Source organism: Heptranchias perlo, unplaced genomic scaffold (genome assembly GCF_035084215.1).
Source record: "Heptranchias perlo isolate sHepPer1 unplaced genomic scaffold, sHepPer1.hap1 HAP1_SCAFFOLD_251, whole genome shotgun sequence".
NCBI classification, from domain to species: Eukaryota; Metazoa; Chordata; class Chondrichthyes; order Hexanchiformes; family Hexanchidae; genus Heptranchias; species Heptranchias perlo.
The window spans coordinates 235,928-263,250 of record NW_027139263.1 but is presented as its reverse complement, the minus strand read 5'-3'; the positions used below and the strand labels follow the sequence as shown (position 1 = coordinate 263,250).

General features: G+C 48.0%; 1 protein-coding gene and 1 long non-coding RNA gene across 5 annotated transcripts in view; one reads left to right on the top strand and one right to left on the bottom strand.

Annotated features, from left to right (window-relative positions):
• Positions 1-1,940: 1,940 nt before the first annotated feature.
• On the top strand, positions 1,941-24,200 carry LOC137310391 (uncharacterized). The gene is made up of 2 exons (XR_010960064.1): positions 1,941-2,188; positions 22,650-24,200. It is a non-coding gene; the product is annotated as an uncharacterized lncRNA (long non-coding RNA).
• A 1,690-nt stretch (positions 24,201-25,890) lies between these two features.
• Positions 25,891-27,323, bottom strand: part of sumf2 (sulfatase modifying factor 2) — a 79,767-nt gene continuing 78,334 nt past the window's right edge. Inside the window, exon 9 of one of the 4 annotated variants that reach the window (XM_067978219.1) lies at positions 25,891-26,161. In XM_067978219.1, coding sequence (XP_067834320.1) covers positions 26,053-26,161 — 109 coding nt within the window. In that variant the 3' untranslated portion in view covers positions 25,891-26,052. The other 3 variants (XM_067978221.1, XM_067978220.1, XM_067978222.1) reach the window with 3 other exon arrangements.

Below are 27,323 nucleotides of genomic sequence, written 5' to 3'. Positions count from 1 at the left end.
ATCTGTGTGCGTGTGTATCTGTGTGACTGTGTCTGTGTGACTATCTGTGTGCGTGTGTATCTGTGTGACTGTGTCTGTGTGACTATCTGTGTGCATGTGTATCTATGTGACTGTGTCTGTGACTATCTGTGTGCGTGTGTATCTGTGTGACTGTGTCTGTGACTATCTGTGTGTCTGTGACTATCTGTGTGCGTGTGTATCTGTGTGACTGTGTCTGTGACTATCTGTGTGTATGTGTGTGACCGTGTCTGTGTGACTATCTGTGTGCGTGTGTATCTGTGTGACTGTGTCCGTGTGACTATCTGCGTGCGTGTGTATGTGTGTGACTGTGTCCGTGTGACTATCTTTGTGTATGTGTGTGACTGTGTACGTGTGACTATCTGTGTGCGTGTGTATCTGTGTGACTGTGTCTGTGACTATCTGTGTGCGTGTGTATCTGTGTGACTGTGTCTGTGTGACTATCTGTGTGTGTATATGTGTGACTGTGTCCGTGTGACTATCTGTGTGTGTATCTGTGTGACTGTGTCCGTGTGACTGTGTGTATCTGTGTGACTGTGTCCATGTGACTATGTGTGTGACTGTGTCCGTGTGACTATCTGTGTGCGTGTGTATGTGTGTGACTGTGTCCGTGTGATTATCTGTGTGTGTGTGACTGTGTCCGTGTGACTATCTGTGTGCGTGTGTGTGTGACTGTGTCCATGTGACTATCTGCGTGCATGTGTATGTGTGTGACTGTGTCCGTGTGACTATCTGCGTGCGTGTGTGTGTGACTGTGTCCGTGTGACTATCTGTGTGCGTGTGTATGTGTGTGACTGTGTCCGTGTGACTATCTGTGTGCGTGTGTGTGTGACTGTGTCCGTGTGACTATCTGCGTGCGTGTGTGTGTGACTGTGTCCGTGTGACTATCTGTGTGTGTGTGTGACTGTGTCCGTGTGACTATCTGCGTGCATGTGTATGTGTGTGACTGTGTCCGTGTGACTATCTGCGTGCGTGTGTGTGTGAGACTGTGTCCGTGTGACTATCTGTGTGCGTGTGTATGTGTGTGACTGTGTCCGTGTGACTATCTGTGTGCGTGTGTGTGTGACTGTGTCCGTGTGACTATCTGTGTGCGTGTGTATGTGTGTGACTGTGTCCGTGTGACTATCTGCGTGCGTGTGTATGTGTGACTGTGTCCGTGTGACTATCTGCGTGCGTGTGTGTGTGACTGTGTCCATGTGACTATCTGCGTGCGTGTGTATGTGTGTGACTGTGTCCGTGTGACTATCTGCGTGCGTGTGTGTGTGACTGTGTCCGTGTGACTATCTGTGTATGTGTGTGACTGTGTCCGTGTGACTATCTGTGTGCGTGTGTATGTGTGTGACTGTGTCCGTGTGACTATCTGTGTGCGTGTGTATGTGTGTGACTGTGTCCGTGTGACTATCTGTGTGTGTGTGTATGTGTGTGACTGTGTCCGTGTGACTATCTGTGTGCGTGTGACTATCTGCGTGCGTGTGTATGTGTGTGACTGTGTCCGTGTGACTATCTGTGTGCGTGTGTATGTGTGTGACTGTGTCCGTGTGACTATCTGTGTGTGTGTGTATGTGTGTGACTGTGTCCGTGTGACTATCTGTGTGCGTGTGACTATCTGCGTGCGTGTGTATGTGTGTGACTGTGTCCGTGTGACTATCTGTGTGCGTGTGTATGTGTGTGACTGTGTCCGTGTGACTATCTGTGTGCGTGTGTATGTGTGTGACTGTGTCCGTGTGACTATCTGTGTGTGTGTGTATGTGTGTGACTGTGTCCGTGTGACTATCTGTGTGCGTGTGACTATCTGCGTGCGTGTGTATGTGTGTGACTGTGTCCGTGTGACTATCTGTGTGCGTGTGTATGTGTGCATCTATAATTTATTGAATGTATTGAATCTCAGGGTTTCTCTTTGCTCTAATAACACCAGAGACACAAATTAATTTTTACTGTTATCCCTGTCCCTTGAAAGTGTTTCTCCTTCTTGAATAGGCTGGCCTAATAGTGTCAGCTGTTCCCCCTTTCCCCAGTATCTTGGCCCAATGACCATTCTTTGCCTGGACAGCGCTGTTGACAGGTCATTTGATCCTCCTGGATTGGAAGATGAATCTCGCGGATTGCAAGAAGGTCCCGGATTGGAAGCTCATTAAAGATGCTATTACAACATTAGCAAGAGAGGATAAAGGTAAGGGAAAGTAATCAGCGAAGACTCTATGGTTAGAATTGAGGAATAAGAATGTAAATAAAAGTGTAATGGGAGTTGTCTACAGGCCACAATGAAGTGGCACAATGTATTAATTCGGAGATTAGAGAGGCTTGTAGCAAAGGTAGAGTTGTTTTAATGGGAGATTTTAATTTTCATTTAGATTGGGAAGAGCAGAGTAGCTCAAGTCAGAAAGGTAGTGAACTTCTTGAGTGCATTCAAGATAGTTTTCTGGAGCAATATGTTCTAGAACTAACAAGAGGGCAGGCTATACTAGATTTAGTAATGAGTAATGAGCCAGACTTGGTTAATCTAACAGGGGAGAGATACAAAAGGATCCAGAGGGGCAATTTTTTCACTCAAAGGGTGGTGAGTGTCTGGAACGAGCTGCCAGAGGCAGTAGTAGAGGCGGGTACAATTTTGTCTTTTAAAAAGCATTTGGACAGTTACATGGGGAAGATGGGTATCGAGGGATATGGGCCAAGTGCAGGCAATTGGGACTAGCTTAGTGGTATAAACTGGGCGACATGGACATGTTGGGCCGAAGGGCCTGTTTCCATGTTGTAACTTCTATGATTCTATAATATGATTGAGTTCAATGTTAGGTTTGAAAAGACAAAAAGTTACTAAAATTCTAGATTTTGGTACAGCTAACTTTAACAGGATGAGGTACAGCAAGCAATTCGGAAGGCAAATGGTATGTTAGCCTCTATTGCAAGGGGGTTGGAGTATAAGAGTAAGGAGATCTTGCTGCAATTATATAGGACTCCCGTGCCTAAGAGAAGGATATACTTGCCTTAGAGGGGGCGCAGTGAAGGTTCACTAGATTGATTCCTGGGATGAGAGGGTTGTCCTATGAGGAGAGATTGAGTAGAATGGGCCTATACTCTCTGGAGTTTAGAAGAATGAGAGGTGATCTCATTGAAACGTATAAAATTCTTAGAGGGCTTGACGGTAGATGTTGAGAGTCTAGAACTAGAAGTCATAGTCTCAGGATAAGGGGTCGGCCACTCAGGACCGAGATGAGGAGGAATTTCTTCACTCAGAGGGTTGTGAATCTTTGGAATTCTCTACCTCAGAGGGCTGTGGATGCTGAGTCATTGAGTATATTCAAGGATGAGATGGATAGATTTCTGGACTCTAGGGGAATCATGGGATATGGGGATCAGGCGGGAAAGTGGAGTTGAGGTTGAAGATCAGCCATGATCTGATTGAATGGCGGAGCAGGCTCGAGGACCTGTATGGACTATTCCTGCTCCTATTTCTTACATTCTTATGAGACAGAGACTGACAACAGCAAACTGATTAAAACTGTTATTGGGTAAAACTACAGATGAACAGTGGGAGGTGTTCAAATTTAGCTTAATACAGAATCATTATATATCCCTAAGGGGCAAGAGCTCTCCTTACCAAATAAAACAGCCATGGTCGACAAAAGAGTGCGAGATAACACAATACTAAAGGAAAGAGCATACAAAAGTGCAAAGAATAGTGTAGATGCAGAGGACTGGGAGAGATATAAGGAACAGCAAAGGAAGGCAAAAAGGGAATACGAAAAGAAACTTGCCGAGGGATGTCAAGATTAACACAAAAAGTTTTTACGATTACATTATAAGAAAAGGGTGATATGGGCCTTTAAAAACAGATGCTGGAAATATTGCAAATTAAAATAAACAAATAGCAGACTTGTTGAATAATGACTTTGTGTCAGTCCTCACAGTAGGGGAAGAGGATAATATACCTGACATTCCAGGGAAACTAATAATGAATCAAAGACTCACTAAAGTTAATGTAAACAAGAAAACAGTATTAGAAACAATAATGGCACTAAAGACTGACCAATCCCCAGGACCTGATGGTTTCCTCCCCAGGATTTTAAAGGAAGTAGGTGAGGAAATTGCAGATGCTTTAGCCAAAATCTCCCAAAGCTCTCTCGATTCAGGAACTGACCTTTCAGATTGGAAAATTACAAATGTAACTCCATATTTAAGAAAGGTGCGAGAGAGAAACCAGGAAATTATAGACCTGTTAATCTAAGGTCTGTTGTGGGGAAGTTATTGGAATCTATAATTAAGGACAGTGTGACGGAGCACTGAGAGCAATTTGAGCTGATCAGAGAGAGCCAACATGGATTTGTAATGGTAGGTCAAGTCTAAAGAAACTGATTGAATTTTTTGAGGAAGTAACTAAAGTAACGGGGGACTGTCTATGGATGTAGTTTATATGGACTTCCAGAAGGCATTCGATAAGGTTCCACATAAGAGACTGTTAGCTAAAATTGAAGCTCAGGGAATTGAAGGCAAATTATTGATCTGGTTAGGAGATTGGTTAGGCAGTAGAAGACAGAGAGTAGGAATAATGGGAATGTACTCGAATTGGAAGGAAGTGACTAGTGGTGTCCCATAGGGATCTGTGCAGGGCCTCAAATATTCACTATATTTATTAATGAGTTAGATAACACAAGAGAGCCATATATCCAAGTTTGCTGATGACACAAAGATTGGTGGCATAGTGAGTAATGTAGACAGGAGTATAACATTACAAAGAGACATTGATAGATTAAGTGAGTGGGCAAAACTGTGGCAGATGGATTTCAATGCAGGTAAGTGTGAGGTCATCCATTTTTTAAATGGTGAAAAGTTAGGAACAGTGCAGGATCAAAGAGATTTATGGACACAGATCACTAAAATGTAGTGGTCAGGTACAAAAAATAATCAAAAAGGCTAATGGCCTTTATAATTAGAGGGCTAGAATATAAAGGGGAGGAAGTTTTGTTACAGTTATACAAAGCCCTGGTTAGACCACATCTGGTGTACTGTGTACAGTTCTGGGCATCACGCCATTAGAAAGGATATATTGGCCTTGGAAGGAATGCAGCGCAGATTCACCAGAATGTTACCAGGACTCCAAGGGTTAGATTATGAGGAGAGATTATATACACGAGGCTTGATTTCCCCAGAATATAAAAGGTTATAGGGTGATTTGATTGAGGTGTTTAGGATTTTGCAAGAAATTGATAGGGTAGATAAAGAGAGACTTTTCCTGGTTGGAAGAAGAATGTCCTGGATTGGAAGATGGATCTCCAAGATTGGAAGATAGTCTCAAAGATTTTCTGGGAATCTCCCAGATTGGGAGATGAGTTTCCCTGATTGGAAGAAGAATCTCCTGGATTGGAAGTTGAGTCGCCCGATTGGAAGATGGATCACCAGGATTAGATGAATAAGATGGTGCTATGTGGAAAACTCCATGCACTTCCCGTGTCCTCAACAACCACAGGTGCAGGAAATGCCATCAACTGGAGGAGGTCGAGCTCCGGATTTCAGAGCTTGAGCAGCAGCTGGCATCACTGCAGTGCATCAGTGTGGCTGAGAGTTTCATTAATAGCACGCTTCAGGAGGTGGTCACCCCGCCGCTTAACAGAGTCATAGAGTCATAGAGTTATACAGCACGGATAGAGGCCCTTCGGCCCATCGTGTCTGCGCCGGCCATCAAGCCCAGTCTAATCTAATCCCATATTCCAGCATTTGGTCCGTAGCCTTGTATGCTATGGCATTTCAAGTGCTCATCCAAATGCTTCTTGAATGTTGTGAGGGTTCCTCCCTCCACAACCCTCTCAGGCAGTGAGTTCCAGACTCCAACCACCCTCTGGGTGAAAAAGTTCTTTCTCAAATCCCCTCTAAACCTCCCGCCTTTTACCTTGAATCTATGTCCCCTTGTTATAGAACCCTCAACGAAGGGAAAAAGCTCCTGAGTATCCATCCTATCTATGCCCCTCATAATTTTGTACACCTCAATCATGTCCCCCCTCAGCCTCCTCTGCTCCAAGGAAAACAAACCCAATCTTCCCAGTCTCTCTTCATAGCTGAAGCGCTCCAGCCCTGGTAACATCCTGGTGAATCTCCTCTGCACCCTCTCCAAAGCGATCACATCCTTCCTGTAGTGCGGCGACCAGAACTGCACACAGTACTCCAGCTGTGGCCTAACCAGTGTTTTATACAGCTCCATCATAACCTCCTTGCTCTTATATTCTATGCCTCGGCTAATAAAGGCAAGTATCCCATATGCCTTCTTTACCACCTTATCTACCTGTTCCGCCGCCTTCAGGGATCTGTGAACTTGCACACCAAGATCCCTCTGACCCTCTGTCTTGCCTAGGGTCCTCCCATTCATTGTGTATTCCCTTGCCTTGTTAGTCCCTCCAAAGTGCATCACCTCGCACTTTTCCGGGTTAAATTCCATTTGCCACTGTTCCGCCCATCTGACCAACCCATCTATATCGTCCTGCAGACTGAGGCTATCCTCCTCGCTATTTACCACCCTACCAATTTTTGTATCATCAGCGAACTTACTGATCATACCTTTTACATTCATATCCAAGTCGTTAATGTAGACCACAAACAGCAAGGGCCCCAGCACAGATCCCTGTGGTACCCCACTGGCCACAGGCTTCCAGTCACAAAAACAACCTTCGACCATCACCCTCTGCCTTCTGCCACTAAGCCAGTTTTGTATCCAAAGTGCCAAGGCACCCTGGATTCCATGGGCTCGTACCTTCTTGACCAGTCTCCTGTGGGGGACTTTATCGAAGGCCTTACTGAAATCCATGTATACCACATCCACTGCGTTACCCTCATCCACACGCCTCGTCACCCCCTCATAAAATTCAATCAAATTAGTCAGACATGATCTTCCCTTGACAAAGCCATGTTGATTAATCCTTGCTTCTCCAAGTGGAGACTAATTTTGTCCTTCAGAATTTTTTCCAATAATTTTCCTACCACTGATGTTAGGCTCACTGGCCTGTAGTTCCCCGGTTTTTCCCTACTCCCCTTCTTGAATAATGGTACTACATTAGCGGTTCTCCAGTCCTCTGGCACATCCCCTGTGGCCAGAGAGGTTCTGAATATATGTGTTAGAGCCCCCGCAATCTCCTCCTTTGCCTCACACAGAGTGAAGGCAGAGAGGGGCTGGGTGACCACCAGACAGACAAGGAGGACCAGACAGGAGTCCCCTGAGGGCATTTCACTCTCTAACCGGTGGTGGGAGACAGGGTTCCTCTGGGGAGTGCAGCCAGAGCCAAGACCAGAGCACCATGTGTCACTCAGCTGTTCAGGGGAGGAGGAGAAAGGACAGCAGAGCGATAATGATTGGGAATTCTATAGTTAGGGGAGCAGACAGGTGTTTCTGTGGCCGCAGATGTGATTCCAGGATGGTATGTTGCCTCCCTGGTGCCAGGGTCAAGGATGTCACTAAGCGGCTGCAGAACATTGTAGGGGGAGGATGATCAGCCAGAGGTCGTGGTCCATATCAGTACCAACAACATAGGTAGAAAGAGGGATGAGGTCCTGCAGGAAAATTTTAAGGAGTTAGGAGAGAGATTAATAAGCAGGACCTCAAAGGTAGCAATCTCCAGATTACTCCCAGTGCCACGCGCTAGTGAGTATAGAAATCGGAGGATGGAGCAGATGAATGCGTGGCTGGAGAGATGGTGCAGGAGGGAGAGCTTTAGATTCCTGGGGTATTGGGACCGGTTCTGGGGGAGGTGAAACCTGTACAGGCCGGACGGGTTGCACCTTGACAGGGCCGGGACTGGTCAAAAAAGTAAAAGCCCATGGAATCCAAGGGAATGTGGCAAATTGGATCCAAAATTGGCTCAGTAGCAGGAAGCAAAGGGTAATGGTTGACGGATGCTTTTGAGACCGGAAGCTGTTTCCAGTGGGATTCCGCAGGGCTCAGTACTGGGTCCCTTGCTTTTTGTGATATATATTAATGATATGGACTTCACTGTAGGGGGCATGATTAAGAAATTTGATACAAAAAATGGATATGATATAAAAATTGGCCGTGTGGCTGATAGTGAGGAGGAAAGCTGTAGACTGCAGGAAGATATCAATGGACTGGTCAGGTGGGCAGAAAAGTGACAAATGGAGTTCAATCCGGAGAAATGTGAGGTAATGCATTTGGGGAGAGTAAACAAGGCAAGGGAGCACACAATAAATGGGAGGATACTGAGAGGTGTAGAGGAAGAGAGGGACCTTGGAGTGCATGTCCACAGATCCTTGAAGGTAGCAGGACAGATAGATAAGGTGGTTAAGAAGGCAAATGGGATACTTTCCTTTATTAGCCAAGGCATAGAATATAAAAGCAGGGAGGTTATGCTGGAACTGTATAAAACACTAGTTAGGCCACAGCTTGAGTACTGCGCACAGTTCTGGTCACCACATTATAGGAAAGATGTGATTGCACTAGAGAGGGTACAGAGGAGATTTACAGGGATGTTGCCAGGACTGGAGAATTTTAGCTAAGAGGAAAGATTGGATAGGCTGGGGTTGTTTTCTTTGGAACAGAGGAGGCTGAGGGGAGATTTAATTGAAGTGTATAAAATTATGACGGGAATAGATAGAGTGGATAGGAAGGACCTATTTCCCTTAGCAGAGAGGTCAATAACCAGGGGGCATAGATTTAAAGTAAATGGTAGAAGGATTAGAGGGGAGCTGAGGAAATATTTTTTCACCCAGAGGGTGGTGGGGGTCTGGAACTCACTGCCTGAGAGGGTGGGAGAGGCAGAAACACTCAACTCCTTTAAAAAGTACCTCGATGAGCACCTGAAGTGCTGTAACCTACAGGGCTATGGACCAAGTGCTGGAAAGTGGGATTAGGCTGGGTGGCTCCTTTTCGGCCGGCACGGACATAATGGGCCGAATGGCCTCCTTCTGTGCCGTAAATTTTCTATGATTCTAATATCCCAGATTGGAAGATGAGTCTCACTGTTTGGAAGATAAATATCCCGGATTGTCTGGGAATCTTCCGGATTGGAAAAAGAATGTCATAGTGTAAGGGGTTTCTTTTTTTACTGTTTCTCGGGCTTATTATAGGTCAGCCAGTTATGTTTTCCTGAGCTGCCCTGCCCGCAGTGCGGTTGCGAATCGCTTTCCCCTTCCTGATTCTGAGCTGAGGACTTATCGAGTGGTAACAAAGACAGACAAACAGACCAGTGGATTGGTACAAGGAAAACCAATGTTTATTAATAAGAAAACTAAAACTACAAAGTAAACAGTATTATACAGAAGATAAAAGACATCGCTATGGATGCAATACAGTCTTACACTTATCGGGTTGAAAGAAACAGACACATCGAGGGAAAATTCTAAAATCACAATTTTAGCAATACCCCTTTAACCCCCACCCTTACACTTATGCTAGGTTGTCTTGTGGCGGCCAGAAAATTAATGCTCACCGGTGAAAACAGATGAAAAGGCCTGACCCCTGTGCCCTGCTGCTGCCGTCGACATGTAGTTGCAAGGTTTACTGGATGGCCTTCCTTCTTAGTTGCTATCAGGCAGACAGGACACCGGGCCAAGAGGCGAAGAGAAGAGAGAGAGAAGCCCCAGTTATATCCTCCCGGTATCAGGTTTTTTCCGTGCCTCATCAGCTTGCTCCATTGTTCGATTTGAGCACGAAAACGTAAGACAAAGGACCCCAATCTCTGGTCTATTTACATAATGGCCGGTATCTGTACTTATGAGTTCCATAACTGCTTTCCATTGTTCCTGAATGTTCCTTGATGGTTCACCTTAGGTGGGATTACTTCTGATGGCTTGCCTCAGGGCGTGAATGCAACTGCTTGTCTCCCTGCATTGTTCAAAAAAAAATCCCTGTCTGCCCTTGTGGAAAGGTGTCCAGTTTCAAATGCTGCAGGCCTTTGGCCATGTGTCTGACTGCAGCCATTTTGAGAGGCCCTGGCTTGTTTAGAACACAGTCACACCAAGGTTATTTTTTTAATAACTCCAATAAATTTTCGGTGGGGGGGGGAACATGTGAAATTTTGCGAATCCCTTCAATAGATTGGAAGCAGAATGTTCCAGATGGATAATGAACCTCCCAGATTGGTAGATGATTCTCCGGACTTTAGGTGTTGAGGGGTAAGGACAGTGAACAGAGAGGAAGAACTCTTAGGGACACGGAATAAAAGGGTTGGTTAATCGGGGTAAGTAAACAGTAAGTAAATTAATAATAATCGAGTAGCTAAAGGGAGTTTAGAAAAAAAAGTTTTCTAAATATAATGGACGGGCAGCTGAGACCCATTGCCTGCAATTCCTGCACCATGTGGGAACTTCAGGATACTTCATGTGCAGAAAATGCCTCCAGTTGCTCGAGCTCAAGCTGAGAGTTTCTGAGCTTAGAATTATAGAATGGATACAGCACGGAAGGAGGCCATTTGGCCCTTCGAGCCTGTGCCGGCTCTTTGTAAGAGTAATCCAATTAGTCCCACTCCCCTGCTCTTTCCCCGTAGCCCTGCAAATTTTTTCCCTTCAAGTCTTTATCCAATTCCTGTTTCAAAGCCATGATTGAATCTGCTTCCACCACCCTTTCAGGCAGCACATTCCAGATCATAACTACTCGCTGCGTAAAAAAGGTTTTCCTCATGTTGCCATTGGTTCTTTTGCCAATCACCTTAAATGTGTCCTCTGATTCTCGACCCTTCCACCAATGGGAAAAGTTTCTCTTTATTTACTCTATCTAAACACTTCATGATTTTGAACACTTTGATCAAATCTCCTCTTAACCACTGTACACCTCCCTCCAGTCTGAAAAGCAACCGTTCATCACTACTCTCTATTTCCTGTCACTTAGCCAATTTTGTAACCATGCTGCCACTGCCCCTTTTGTTCCATGGGCTCCAAATTTGCTGACAAGCTTTATCACAGGCCCTTTGAAAGTCCATATACACCACATCAACCGCGTGAGGGGCGGCTGGAGTGACTGCAGAGCCTAAGGGAGGCTGAAGGTTTCCTGGATCGTGTGTTCCAGGAGGTGCTCACCCCGCAGCCACAGAGAGTCCAGGATAGCAAGTGGGGCCATCAGAAAGGGTAGGAAGAGGCAGGCAGTGCAGGGATCAAACCGGTATTCATCCAGTGAGAGTGCAGTCCTGAGCATGGCATCATGGGGCAAAGGACTGCACAGGGGGGCACAGTGAAGTGTAGAAATGCAGTAGTCATAGAGGATTCGATGGTCAGGGGGACAGACAGGTTTTTTTTAAAATTCGTTCATGGGATGTGGGCATCGCTGGGGATGCCGGCATTTATTGCCCATCCCTAATGACCCTTGAGAAGATGGTGGTGAGCCGCCTTCTTGAACCGCTGCAGTCCGTGTGTGGTGACGGTTCTCCCACAGTGCTGTTAGGAAGGGAGTTCCAGGATTTTGATCCAGCGACGATGAAGGAACGACGATATATTTCCAAGTCGGGATGGTGTGTGACTTGGAGGGGAACGTGCAGATGGTATTGTTCCCCATGTGCCTGCTGCCCTTGTCCTTCTAGGTGGTAGAGGTCGCGGGTTTGGGAGGTGCTGTCAAAGAAGCCTTGGCGAGTTGCTGCAGTGCATCCTGTGGATGGTAGACACTGCAGCCACTGTGCGCTGGTGGTGAAGAGAGTGAATGTTTAGGGTGGTGGATGGGGTGCCAATCAAGCGGGCTGCTTTATCTTGGATGGTGTCGAGTTTCTTGAGTGTTGTTGGAGCTGCACTCATCCAAGCAAGTGGAGAGTATTCCATCACACTCCTGACTTGTGCCTTGTAGATGGTGGAAAGGCTTTGAGGAGTCAGGAGGTGAGTCACTCGCCGCAGAATACCCAGCCTCTGACCTGCTCTCGTAGCCACAGTATTTATGTGGCTGGTCCAGTTAAGTTTCTGGTCAATGGTGATCCCCAGGATGTTAATGGTGGGGGATTCGGCGATGGTAACGCCGTTGAATGTCAAGGGAAGGTGGTTAGACTCTCTCTTGTTGGAGATCGTCATTGCCTGGCACTTATCTGGCACGAATGTTACTTGCCACTTATGAGCCCAAGCCTGGATGTTGTCCAGGTCTTGCTGCATGCGGGCTCGGACTGCTTCATTATTTGAGGGGTTGCGAATGGAACTGAACACTGTGCAATCATCAGCGAACATCCCCATTTCTGACTTTATGATGGAGGGAAGGTCACTGATGAGCAGCTGAAGATGGTTGGGACTAGGACACTGCCCTGAGGAACTCCTGCAGCAATGTCCTGGGGCTGAGATGATTGGCCTCCAACAACCACTACCATCTTCCTTTGTGCTAGGTATGACTCCAGCCACTGGAGAGTTTTCCCCGATTCCCATTGACTTCAATTTTACGAGGGCTCCTTGGTGCCACACTCAGTCAAATGCTGCCTTGATGTCAAGGGCAGTCACTCTCACCTCACCTCTGGAATTCAGCTCTCTTGTCCATATTTGGACCAAGGCTGTAATGAGGTCTGGAGCCGAGTGGTCCTGGCGGAACCCAAACTGAGCATCAGTGAGCAGGTTATTGGTGAGTAAGTGCCGCTTGATAGCACTGTCGACGACACCTTCCATCACTTTGCTGATGATTGAGAGTAGACTGATGGGGCGGTAATTGACCGGATTGGATTTGTCCTGCTTTTTGTGGACAGGACATACCTGGGCAATTTTCCACATTGTCGGGTAGATGCCAGTGTTGTAGCTGTACTGGAACAGCTTGGCTAGGGGCGCAGCTAGTTCTGGAGCACAAGTCTTCAGCACTACAGCTGGGATGTTGTCGGGGCCCATAGCCTTTGCTGTATCCAGTGCACTCAGCCGTTTCTTGATATCACATGGAGTGAATCGAATTGGCTGAAGACTGGCTTCTGTGATGGTGGGGATATCGGGAGGAGGCCGAGATGGATCATTCACTTGGCACTTCTGGCTGAAGATGGTTGCAAACGCTTCAGCCTTGTCTTTTGCACTCACGTGCTGGACTCCGCCATCATTGAGGATGGGGTTGTTTGCAGAGCCTCCTCCTCCCATTAGTTGTTTAATTGTCCACCACCATTCACGACTGGATGTGGCAGGACTGCAGAGCTTTGATCTGATCCATTGATTGTGGGATCGCTTCGCTCTGTCCATAGCATGTTGCTTCCGCTGTTTAGCATGCATGTAGTCCTGAGTTGTAGCTTCACCAGGTTGGCACCTCATTTTTAGGTACGCCTGGTGCTGCTCCTGGCATGCTCTTCTACACTCCTCATTGAACCAGGGTTGATCCCCTGGCTTATTGGTAATGGTAGAGTGAGGAATATGCCGGGCCATGAGGTTACAGATTGTGCTGGAATACAATTCTGCTGCTGCTGATGGCCCACAGCGCCTCATGGATGCCCAGTTTTGAGCTGCTAGATCCGTTCTGAATCTATCCCATTTAGCACGGTGGTAGTGCCACACAACACGTTGGATGGTGTCCTCAGTGCGAAGACGGGACTTCGTCTCCACAAGGACTGTGCGGTGGTCACTCCTACCAATACTGTCATGGACAGATGCATTTGCGACAGGTAGATTGGTGAGGACGAGGTCAAGTAAGTTTTACCCTCGTGTTGGTTCGCTCACCACCTGTCGCAGGCCCAGTCTGGCAGCTATGTCCTTCAGGACTCGGCCAGCTCGGTCAGTAGTGGTGCTACCGAGCCACTCTTGGTGATGGACATTGATGTCCCCCACCCAGAGTACATTCTGTGCCCTTGCTACCCTCAGTGCTTCCTCCAAGTGGTGCTCAACATGGAGGAGGACTGATTCACCAGCTGAGGGAGGACGGTAGGTGGTAATCAGCAGGAGGTTTCCTTGCCCATGTTTGACCTGATGCCATGAGATTTCATGGGGTCCAGAGTCAATGTTGAGGACTCCCAGGGCCACTCCCATAGGAACATAGGAACAGGAGTAGGCCATTCAGCCCCTCGTGCCTGCTCCGCCATTTGATAAGATCATGGCTGATCTGTGATCTAGCTCCATATACCTGCCTTTGGCCCATATCCCTTAATACCTTTGGTTGCCAAAAAGCTATCGACCTCACATTTAAATTTAGCAATTGAGCTAGTATCAACTGCCGTTTGTGGAAGAGAGTTCCAAACTTCTACAACCCTTTGTGTGAAAGAAATGTTTTCTAATCTCACTCCTGAAAGGTCTGGTTCTAATTTTTAGACTGTGCCCCCTACTCCTGGAATCCCCAACCAGCGGAAATAGTTTCCCTCCTGACTGTATATCACTGTACCGCCACCTCTGGTGGGACAGGACATACCCAGGGATGGTAATGGAGGAGTCTGGGATGTTGGCTGAAAGGTATGATTCTGTCAGGCTGTTGCTTGACTCGACTGTGGGACAGCTCTCCCAATTTTGACACAAGTCCCCAGATGTTCGTGAGGAGGACTTTTCAGGGTCGACTGGGCTTGGTTTGCCTTTGTCGTGTCCGGTTTTATTCTTATTATGACTTTTCGTAGCAAGATTTTACAACTGAGTGGCTTGCGAGGCCATTTCAGAATCAACCACATTGCTGTGGGTCTGGAATCACATATAGGACAACACGTTTCCTTCCCTAAAGGACATTATTGGACCAGATGGGTTTTTACGACAATCCGGTAGTTTCATGGCTACCATTACTAATACTAGTATTTTAATTCCAGGTTTTATTTAATTAATTGAATTTAAATTCGCCAGCTGCCGTAGCGGGATTTGAACTCATGACTCCAGATTATTAGTCCAGGTCTCATGGATTACTCGTCCAGGTCTCTGGATTACTAGTCCAGTAACATAACCACTATGCTACCATTCCTGTAGCCATCGCCGTGAGTCCCACATGGTGTATTGCCTCCCTGGTGCCAGGGTAAAGGACATCATGGAGAAGGTGCAGAACATTCGGCGGGGGGAAGGGGAACATTGGAGCTAGGGAGGAAGTTAAAAAGCAGGACCTCAAAGGTAGTATCTCTGGTTTACTCCCAGTGCCATGCAGTAGTGAGTATAGAAATAGGAAGATAAGGAAGGTTAATGCATGGCTAGAGACATGGTGCAAGAGGGAGGGCTTCAGATTCCTGGGGCATTGGGACCAGTTCTGGGGCAGGAGGGACCTGCTCAAGACGGACAGGTTGCACCTCAACAGAGCTGGGACCAATGTCCTCGCAGGGAGGTTCATTAATGCTGTGGGGAAAGAGTTTAAACTAATTTAGCAGGGGAATGTAGCATTACAAAGGAGAAACAAGGGGCACAAAGGATTGGGAGCGACAAATAGCATTAGAGCAAGAAATAATACAGTATTAGGTGGGATCAGACTGAGAAAATACGAGAAAGTCTAAGACTGGTTTACAGTGCTTGTGTGTAAATGCATGAAGTGTGGTAAATAAGGTTGGTGATCTCCAGGCGCAAATAACCACATGGGAATACGATGTAGTGGCGATAACAGAGACCTGGCTCAAAAAAGGGCAGGATTGGGTACTGAATATTCCTGGATACAAGGGGGCTGATTTTCAGATGGCAGAGCGGGTGCGTTGGGGGCGGGAGGCTCCGAGAATCACTGAAATCCGGAACAGGTTCGGAGCCCGGCTCCAACCCGCTGACGTCCGGGTTCCCCAGTGACGGGTTCGGGTGTGCGCGCCTCCTGAATATGGGAGTCCCACGGGCAATTAAAGCCGGTGGGATGATGATTTCCATACTTTTACACATAGTTAAAGTACTTGAGATACCTGATTGAGTAGACATTTTGGCAGGGGTGCGATTTTGAAGGATCCTCAGCGTGTTTCCCGTGCTGGGGGAAACACTCCCTGTTGGAGCAGACGTGTTTCAGCCAGCAGCCAGTGGGAGATGCAAAGGATTATTTGACAGGTGGGGGAAAACCTCATTTATTGCAGCAGGGCACTCTGTCACTTCAGACAAAGTTTTGGCTGCAACACCTTTGTGCTTCCACTCAAAATTCTTACTTTACACCCAAAACTCTGCTGTGCAAACACATTTACCTACTTTGCGGACCCCCTCAAACTCACACCGTCAGGGTGGGGGCCGCCATGACTGCATTCCCCACTACATCCGAGGACGAGCAACATCACCAGCCTCGCCAGGCAAGGCGTCCACCTCTGCCACGTGGAGCTCCACAACACAGTGCTGCGCCACAGGCACCTGCACAAGAGCTCGGAGGGCAACAGAGAGAGCGACGTTGCAGGAGGCACTACCCTCGCCACAGGGTCTACAGACCGAGGCTCAGCTTCCTGGGCCTCTCTGAGGAGCAGTGCATACAGAGGCTCAGTGTGAGTCACCAGGTAGTCGCAGACATCTGCAGCCTCCTTCATGCTGAGCTGCTCCCGGCTGGGCCGAGCAGCATCTCCTTACCTGTCACTGACAAAATCACCACTGCCCTCAACTTCTTCGCCTCCAGATCATTCCAGGGTGCCACCGGGGACATCGCTGGGGTCTCTCAGTCATCTGCACACAAGTGCATAAGGCAGGTCACCGACGGCTTGTTTCACAGGGCCTCGCACTACGTCAACTTCCCCATGGATGACCACAGCCAGACGGAGAGGGCAGTGGGATTCCACGCTGTGGCTGGCTTCCCACGGGTGCAGGGTGTAATCGATTGCACCCATATAGCAATACGAGCACCTCCACACGAGCCAGGGCTGTTCATCAACAGGAGGGGCTATCAGTCCATCAACACTCAGCTCATCTGTGGCCACCGCAAGAGATTCCCTCACGTGTGCGCCAGATTCCCTGGCAGCTGCCACGATTCCTTCATCCTCCGGGAATCCAACATCCCGCCCCTCTTCCACGCACCGAACACCCGCAAGGGCTGGCTCCTCGGGGACAAGGGATACCCCCTGCACACGTGGCTCATGACACCTCTGAGGAACCCCATCACCGAGCAACAGCGACAGCCACATCGCTACCAGGTCTACAATTGAGCATGGTATAGGGCTGCTCAAGATGTGCTTCAGGTGCCTTGATCGTTCTGGGGGAGCGCTTCAATACGCACCAGACAGAGTGGGATGCATTATAGTTGTGTGTTGTGCCCTGAGCAACATGGCACAACGGAGAGTGGTGCCGCTTGAGGAGAAACATAGAAAATAGGAGCAACAGTAGGCCATTCGGCCCTTCGGGCCTGCTCCGCCATTCAAAATGATCATGGCTGATCATCTAACTCAGTACCCTTTTCCCGCTTTTTCCCATATCCCTTGATCCCTTTAACATTAAGAAATATATCTATCTCCTTCTTGAATACATCTAATGACTTGGCCTCCACTGTCTTCTGTGGTAGAGAATTCCACAGGTTCACCACCCTCTGAATGAAGAAATTTCTCCTCATCTCAGTTCTAAATGGCATACCCCGTATCCTGAGACTGTGACCCCTGGTTCTGGACTCCCCAGCCATCGGGAACATCCTCCCTGCATCTAGTCTGTCTAGTCCTGTTAGAATTTTATATGTTTCGATGAGATCACCTCTCATTCTTCTAAACTCTGGTGAATATAGACCTAGTCGACCCAATCTCTCCTCATATGTCAGTCCTGCCATCCCAGGAATCAGTCTGGTAAACCTTCGTTGCACTCCCTCCATGGCAAGGACATCCTTCCTCAGATAAGGAGACCAAAACTGCACACAATACTCCAGATGTGATCTCACCAAGGCCCTGTATAACTGCAGTAAGACATCCCTGCTCCTGTACTCAAATCCTCTTGCAATGTAGGCCAACATACCATTCGCCTTCCTAACTGCTTGCTGCTCCTGAATGCTCGCTTTCAGTGACTGGTGTATAAGGACACCCAGGTCTCGTTGCACCTCCCCTTTTCCCAATCTATCACCATTCAGATAATAATCTGCCTTTCTGTTTTTACAACCAAAGTGGATAACCTCACATTTATCCACGTTATACTGCATCTGCCATGTTCTTGCCCACTCACCCAACTTGTCTAAATCACATTGGAGCCTCTTTGCATCCTCCTCACAGCTCACATTCCAGCCCAGCTTTGTGTCGTCTGCAAACTTGGAAAAGTTACATTTAGTTCCCTCATCCAAATCATTGATATATATTGTGAATAGCTGGGGCCCAAGCACTGATCCCTGCGGTACCCCACTAGTCACTGCCTGCCACCCCGAAAAAGACCCGTTTATTCCTACTCTCTGTTTCCTGTCTGTCAACCAATTCTCAATCCATGCCAGTATATTCCCCCCAATCCCATGTGCTTTAATTTTGCACACTAACCTCTTGTGTGGGACCTTATCAAAAGCCTTCTGATAATCCAAATACACCACATCCACTGGTTCTCCTCTATCTATTCTACCAGTTACATCCTCAAAAAACTCCAATAGATTTGTTAAGCATGATTTCCCTTTCATAAATCCATGCTGACTTTGTCCAATCCCGTTAATACCTTCCAAGTGTTCTGTTATCACATGTTTTATAATAGACTCTAGCATTTTCCCCATTACTGATGTTTGGCTAACTGATCTGTAATTCCCTGTTTTTTCTCTCCCTCCTTTTTTAAAATAGTGGGGATATATTTGCCACCCTCCAATCTGTAGGAACTGTTCCAGAGTCTATAGAATTTTGGAAGATGATCACCAATGCATCCACTATTTCCAGGGCCACTTCCTTTAGTGCTCTGGGAAGGCTTCATCCACATCTGCCACCTACATTGAGGCGGAGGACAGGAGGAGCAACCCATGGGCAGAACAGCGGTTCACCTGGCTGCTCGTGAGGCCAGGGAGTCACTGATATGTGAACGGTTCTCCTAACATCAGACAGTGTGAAAAGTCCAGTCCTCACCTCCTGGATAGAGCAGCGCCCACACCAGCCCCCCTCCCCCCGCACAAAACAGTCCTGCAACTACACACACACCCACTGTAGAGTGACCCAATGGGTGGCATCAAGTGTGGGCGTTCATGGTGAACCTCATGAAAGGGCCTTATTACAGAAGCCAGTCAAGAATGGCCAAGACGTGGCAGTAGTGGTGACAATAATAATATTTAATGTGCATTTAACAAAAAGCAAATATAAATAAAAAACATGACCAACCATCAAACACCCTTGTCCATCCCCTTCATGCTTACAAAACCTTTGTCTTTCGCTTCCGACTACTCCTACGTGGTGCATCCCCCGTGGCTGCAGCAGAGGTAGTGGCAGGTTGCTCATATTCATGCCCTGACCGATTAGATGCTTTGGGCCGATGCCCTCTGGGTTTCGGTGCCCGTGAGGGCCCCTCCAAAGACTGCTCCACCTGCACCTGTGCAGGGGCAGACTCGGCCACCTGGAGAGGAGGCAGCATTGTGGGTACTGTTTGAGAGGGGGGCAACGGGTGAGACGTGGGAGCGCTTTGAGTGGTGTCCCCACTTCCATGTCCCCTTTCGCCATCATCCCTCCCCTGGGCCAGGCCCACACCACTCCTACCACTCTGCTGGATGACAGTTTGGAGGACATGTGTGAAGCCTTGTAAGGCAAGTGCTAGAGTATCTGCCTGCCTGTTTAAGGTGGCAGAAAGTTGCTCACTGTGAGTCCGAAGGGCCGTTGTCAGGGCCTCAATGGACTCATTTGTGAGCCGTGCTTGAAGCTCCATGGAGGCTAGCCTTCCCTCCATCACAGACATTCCCGCACTTAACCCCGACACTATCTCAGAGATGCCCTCATGTCCCTGTGACAGTATCTCAAGAGATGTCCTCCCTTACCTGTGCCACCATTCCACTCATGCAGGAGTTGGATTCCTCCATCCTCTGCGTGATTGTGGAGAGTGCGCGTGGCACCTGTTCCGGCACCTCGTAAATGTGCTGCTGCCCCTCAATCATTCTCCTTGTAATGGATGGCCCCCAGGGTTCAGCGTCTGTGTCCAGCTGAGCAGAGCCTGGAGAAGAGTGTTCCCACCGACGCGGACTCTCCACATCTGCCCCTGCCACCAGTGTCTGCTCGTGCTCACGTGTGTGGTAACTCACCATGTGCGACCCCAACTAACTGAGGACGGGGACCCACCGAGGTGTGAGTATCTGCACTGGTGGATGCCTCGCTCAGATGTGGCGGTGCCCCCTCAGAGGCCAGCAGGTCCTCTGAGGAATTGCCCTCCACCATCTCAGCGGTCGCTGAAGGCCCTGTAAGAGAACAGAAGGCAATATTAAGCATGATGACAGATGTTGAGGTGCTGAAGATGGCGGGGCATGTTAACATCATTTGCTATTGTGTGTGCTGAATGTTAAAGTTCTGTCACCAGACGTTTGTCGGGTGCCAGTCTCACCGTCCCCGACGGACAGGCACTCGAAGGTTCGGCTGAGTTCCAGCGCCTCCTGCTCCGTCTCTGTGAGGACGACAATTTGTTGCGGCCCCCCTCCGGTCCTTGCCCTCTCCCGTGCAGTCTGGGCTCCCTTCTCCTATAAGGGGAGAAAGTAGAGACATATGAGTGAGTGATGGTGACGTGGTCAACCGATGAATGCATTGGTTTGGGTGAGGCTGACCATGAAAGAGATGCATTAGAGGGTGAGTATGAGACAGAGCCATGACATTGGATGAGGATTGGGTTGAGTGGTAGTGGTGGGGTGAGTAATGGGGAGGTGAGGAAGTGCAGGTAAGTTGAGGATGAGCTTTGAGTGGGTGTGAGGAGTGCTGTGATGGAGTAGTGTTGGCAGTGCAGAATGAGTTGGGGGGTGGGGGCGGTGATGTGGAAGACGGAATGTAGGAGAATGAGTAAGTGTACTCACTTTGGCTGACCTAGTTAGGTCATTGAAGCAATTCCTGCACTGGATCCAGGTGCGGGAGACGTTGCTGCTACTGCTGACCTCCTCTGCCACCTCGAGCCAGGCCTTCTTGGTGGCAGAGGGAGGCCACTTCCTCCCGTCCGCCAGATAAAAGACATCCCTCCTCCTCCTCACCCCATCCAGTAGCACCTGGAGTGAGGCAGCACTTAATCTGGGAGCAGCCTTTCCCCTGGGCTGCTCCATTGTGGTGTGTGGGTGTTTGCTCCAGTAGCAGCCATTGGAGGACTGCCCCTTTAAATAGAGCTCCTCCAGCTGACAGCCTGTGATGCGGGCACGCAGTCCGCCCGCTGCGCAGCTTTCGGACGGCAAACCCGGAAGCCACGTTAAGTGGCTCCAATTTACCCACGATTGCGTGGGGAACGGACAAATTTTATTGGGCCGGTTACCCACGCACCCAATCGCGTCCCCCCGCCGCTGCCATCCCGCCTCCCCACTAATATCGGGGCCAAGGTAGTATTAAGGAGAATATTGCAGCGCTGGAGAGAGAGGATGTCCTGGAGGGGTCAAGGACAGAATCTATTTGGTTGGAGTTAAGAAACAATAGAGGTGCCATTACACTACTGGGTGTATTCTATAGATCACCAACTAGTGGGAAGGATATAGAGAAGAAAATTTGCAGGGAAAGAAGAGAGGTGCAAGAATCATAGAGTAGTGATAATGGGGGACTTCAACTATCCGAATATAGACTGGGATAGTAATAGTGTAAAGGGCAAAGAGAGGGAGGAATTTCTGAAGTGTGTTCAGGAGAACCTTCTTGACCAGTATGTTTCCAGCCCAATAAGGAGGCATTGCTGGACCTGGTTCTGGGGAATGAGGTGGGTCAACTGGAGCAAGTGTCAGTGGGGGAACATTTAGGGAACAGTGATCATAGTATCATAAGGTTTGGATTAGTTATGGAAAAGGACAAGGAGCAATTTAAAGTAAAAATAGTTAAATGGAGGAGGGCCAATTTCAGTGGGTTGAGAACGGATCTGGCCCGGGTAAATTGGAATCAAAGATTGGCAGGCAAAACTGTAATCGAACAATGGGCGGCCTTTAAAGAGGAGATGGTTCAGGTACAGTCTAGGTACATTCCCACGAGGGGGAAAGGTAGGGCAACTAAAGCCAGAGCTCCCTGGATGACAAAAGAGAGAGAAAGTGAGATGAAGCAGAAAAAGGGTGCGTATGACAGATACCAAGCTGATAATACAAGTGAGCCTTGGGTGTACAGGGCACAATTTCAAAATTTGCAGATGACACAAAACTTGGATGTGTAGTAAACAGTGAGGAGGATAGTGATAGACTTCAAGAGGTCACAGACAGGCTGGTGGAATGGGCAGACACATGGCAGATGAAATTTACACAGTGAGTAGCCATGGTCTGGAATGCGCTGCCTGAAAGGGCGGTGGAAGCAGATTCAATCCTGGCTTTCAAACAGGAATTGGATAAATACTTGAAGGGAAAAAATGTGCAGGGCTACAGGGAAAGAGTGGAGGAATGGGACTAATTGGATTGCTCTTTGGAGCCAGCATGGGCCGGATGGCCTCCTTCTGTGCTGTAACCATTCTATAATTCTAAGTTCAGAAACCCTCAGCATGAGCTCAAGCAACTCGAGGTATTTTCTGCACATGTGGCCCTCCAGGACATATGAAGCGTCCTGAAGTTCCCACAGGGCACAGGTCAGCTGCCCATCCATTATATTTAGAAACCTTTTTTTCTAAACTCCCTTTAGACACTTATTATTAATTTACTTACTGTTTACTTACCCCGAGTAACCTGCCCTTTTTTCTGGGTCTCTTGGTGCTCTCTTGTTCACTGTTCTTACCCCTCTACACCTAATACCCACTCTCACCAAATTCTCAAGTTCCCACTCGGTTCACAATCCACTTTGTTCATAATGCGCTCTGTGCTTCAGCAGATAACCTACTTTATACACCTTTTGAGAGCACCAGCTGGAACTGCTCAATCAAATTGGAAGATTAGTCTCCTGGGGTGGAAAATGAACCTCCCGGATTGGTAGATGATTCTCCCGGATTGGAAGACGAGTCCCCGGATTGGAAGATCCTGGACAGCTCATTGATCAGCTAAGCCTCATTCAGTCCTTTCTCACTTCTCCGAGCTCCCTGCATGGGATGGCAGAGCACATGCAACAGGGCTGCCCCAACATGTAGGCAGTGCAAGTGGGTTAGGAATCTGAGAAACACCAGGAAGTGGTCTATAATTAGAGCCCTTAAAGGGGAGCCCGAGATCACAAAGTCCACTCACTGGTGCAGTTTTGCTCATCAACCCTGTGACACCCATTATTGGGACTCTAGGCTGAAATTGATAGGAAACGCACTTCTGGGTTAGAGTGGTTGGGGGGACAGCTGGAGGGGATCTTGATGGCATTCTTTAGAAATTGTCAAGGGTCTGTCTCCATCCTAACCCTGGTCATCTGCAGGGGTTAGCTAGCAGCTGGGGTGTGGCACAGCAGAGATAGATGAGGATTTGAAGACCCATTCGTCCTGCCCACCGACCCCCCTCAGGATTGCAGCAAAGGCAGGTACGGCAGCTAGCGACACATACAGCAAAGCTCTGGCAGTAGGGCAGGGGCCATCGCGTGACCCTACACTAACAGGGCATTCACCAGATCCCCAATGAGAAGGAGCAGGAGATTAGAAAGTGGTTTTAGATCTTACATAATTACTAAGGGCAAGCAATGTGGAGTAGAAAATAAACTGCTTGAACCTTCTTTGGAATATCTGGTTACAATTTGTTGGCCATATAGGAATGATAATGAAGACTGGATGATTCAGGCCAGCCTGTTGGTATATGGGGCCAGTGCACTGCACAGAGGGTCTGGAGCTGCCTCCCCGAGATACCCATCTGCTTAGCTGTGCATTAGCTTCGGCCATTCCTCCTTCTTCCGCAGCAGGCTCAGGTTCCAGCTCCTGGCTGTAGGTTCCCCTCTCCGCTTCATAGGCAGTGTGGAAGTGCATGAAGGGATACTTGACCATATTTACTCTCTATTAATTCACTTAACTCACATAATAAAGTTTCTCACGAGAACACATAGAAGCAGAATTGTGTAATTACTTTGGAGTTTCTCACGTTGATAGCTGTCCTCCCTTTAGATAGGGAGGTAGCTGACTACAGGAATAAATGACCATATAGCCTTGAGACTAGCTACAGCCCTACTGATAATGAAAGACAGAAATGTAGGGAAAAGCACTTTCCCAGGCCTGCGTACAAGGTATCAAGATGGCTGTGGGAACTCGAGGGTGGGCTCCCTATTTTGATTGAGCAACTACCTGAGCCAATAAAGAATGTACTTGTACGCCCATATTCTGTAACAGGTGGGCGTTGTTTACCGAATTGTATAAACGTGAGCTGTTTCTTTAACTCAGCGAAGTTGCACCATCAACCTTTGCTTGAGGTGCTCTTCCACTTGTATACAAGTTGGGGTTCAATAAAGTTTCTCTTTGTACTACTTGTTTGGGTGTTAATGCATTTGTATAGTAATAAGTAATATTAAGTTTCGACAGCAGCTCACAGCAGACACTGATGATCTTCCACACTTTCTCAGAGCTGTGGAGTAGGAGCCCACCCGATCTGTCCAGACACTGCAAGCACCTTCCTGGTGTTTCTCAGATTCCTAACCCACTTGCACTGCCTACATCCAGATTGTATCTTCTACTTCCACTAGAATTCAGGAGGCAGGAACCTCACTGATTTCACTCTACGTCAGTGTGAGGGTTCCTGACTGGCACTAATAGCCAGTTAATCAAAGGGTAGCCCTGCCCCTCCCCAGCCGTCACTGTCTAAGGCGAAAGCATCATGGCCGCTTCCAAGGTATTGTGTGGTCATCTTCATTATTCTATGGTGGTCCCAGACCACTTGGACATTGATGGAATGGAATCCATTGTGACTAGTGAGCACCAAGGGCTTGTTTTTTGGGTGCCAATGATGCCTGACACTCCTGGAAACCCAGTCGTCTGGTAGAATGGCTGAGCTCTCTTGTCCATTCCTTCCTTTCTATGTGGGAAGTGACATAAGTGTTAACCCAGCAACCAAGGCTCCAGTGGCCGGATTGATGATTGGTGTGCAGACAGCTCCCTGATCTGACAAATCTCCCCAGCAGTGCCTTGAAATGATCCAGCAGCATCAAAGTTCAACTCGCTGGTACCTGGAGGCACAACAGGACAGGCTGTCCGATTGATTACTGGCTTCCTGCCAAATCATAGACTGCAAAAGGCAGATCGCTTGCAACAACCCCTAGTACCTGTCCTTGGGTTGGGTTATGGTACTGCAGGGTCACCTGTAGGTGGATACCAGACGCCTGAGGGGCAAGCACATCCATCTCTCCTCCCTCTGCAACTCCTCTCCCTCCTCCAAATCCAGCACAGCCATTGGCAGGCCCAGTGCAAGGCCTATGGTCAGCTCCCTGCTGCAGGGATCGATGGTAGCAGTAACAATGCAGTTGTGAACCAAAGGAGTGCTTATTGCAGCAAAAAAGGCACAAGCTTTAAATAAATGGGGGAAGTTATAAATAAATGCACAAAGCACGTCGAGTCAAAACGCAGCTCTCACCGATTCAGTAACAAGCTGTGGGTACAGCTTGGTGTCCCAGCACTCTCTGTATACGGACACACGAATGAGGGGCTGGGTAATTCACAGTGCGACAATTTACCCCTAAATAATTTGACTGTGTAACGAGAGCAGTGCATATCGTGAATGTGCATCTCCCGTGCAATGGCGGATTCAGAGCAGTGGCCTCTTTTCCCCAAATCTCTGGGCCCAGTGGGCTGCTCCAGTAGAATATCTGCTCAGTGAGGGGGGGAGCGATACTCTGCATGGTGGGGGCGAGGGGGGGGCTTCTCTGCTGGGGGGGAGGGAGGGGATTCTCCACAGAGTGGGGGGGCTGCTCTGTGAGGGGGGGAGCTACATTAGGATTATATTCACTAGGTTATCATTGTACCTCAAACCTGTCTAACAGCATAAACCTCCTCACCTTCAAACAAACCAGATTAAATACAAATCCGATGCAGCCGTGTCTGAAACAGAATGATCATTCAGGTTAATGACAGAGAGAATTTAGCTTTTGCTTGGCATTGTGTTTTTCTCAAATATTAAAATATTAATTATCTGCAATACCATCACATTAAAGACACACAGCTATGTTGTGTGTGGTCATTTTCTATTTTAATTCACTTTGTAAGATTATGAAAAACATGGGTATTCCACATTAGTAGAAACATAATCGAACTGTGCCCTGTGCTGTATTATTCTGGCCCACTGATCCTTCTCCACATTCTTCATGATTATTGCTGTTCTTTTGTTTTTTAGAGTTCAGTTTTAGTTTTTGCTTTTTGTTTTCCCTGAGATGGAACGTTGCTTGCAGCACATCGAAAGCCCAGATTATCAGAAGCAGAGTCTGGAGTGTTTCCCATTCTATAAACAAGCAAGTCAAATTAGCTTTCCGCTACTTTTCTTCATTGTTAATGTTTGATGCAATTTAAGTGCAGCTGGCAGTTCGAGTCGCAGAGTACGATGAGCTGCTGACTGTGGTTAACCTGCACCTGTTGACAGGAGAGCAGGCAGCATGTGAAATCCATACAGCCCGCGCATTAAAATCATTCCTGTGTGTTACCCATGCTGATCATTAGCTGCAGCCCTCAGAGTGCCCGATATCGGGAAGACACGCCGCTATATAGAATCATAGAAAGGTTACAACATGGAAGGAGGCCATCTGGCCCGTCGAGTCCGTGCTGGCTCTATGCAAGAGCAATCCCACTAGTCCCACTCCCCCGCCCTTTCCATGTAGCCCTGCAAATTTTTTCCTTTTACTTATCCAGTTCCCTTTTGAAGGCCATGATTGAATCTGCCTCCACCACCCCCTCGGGCAGTGCATTCCAGATCCTAAACACTCGCTGTGTAAAAACATTTTTCCTCATGTCACCTTTGTTTTTTTTGTCAATCACCTTAAATCTATGTCCTCTTGTTCTTGACCCTTCCGTTAATGGGAACAGTTTCTCTCTATCTACTCTGTCTAGACCCTTCATGATTTTGAATACCTCTATCAAATCTCCTCGCAACCGTCTCTGTTCCAAGGAGAACAACCCCAGCTTCTCCAGTCTATCCACATAACTAAAGCCCCCATTCCCTGGAATCATTCTAGTAAATCTCTGCTGCACCCTCTCTAAGGCCTTCACATTTTTCCTAAAGTGTGGTGCCCAGAACTGGACACAATACTCCAGTTGTGGCCGAACCAGTGTTTTATAAAGGTTCATCATGACTTCCTTACTTTTGTACTCTATGCCTCCATTTATAAAGCCCAGGATCCCGTATCCTTTTTTAGCCACTTTCTCAACCTGCCCTGCCACCTTCAATGATTTATGTACATACACCTCCAGATGTCTCTTTTAGAATTGTGCCCTTTAGGCACTTAAAGGCAGCCAGCACCTCTTAGAGGGGAGGCGTATTCTGGCTGGAAGAACGGTTGCGCTATCCATAGTTGAAATGGCTGAAGCCAGGAGAGAGCAGACAAGATTCTCAGATGCTGCACTGGATGCCTTAATGCAGGAAGTTGAGAGGAGGAGGGAGGAAGCCCTCC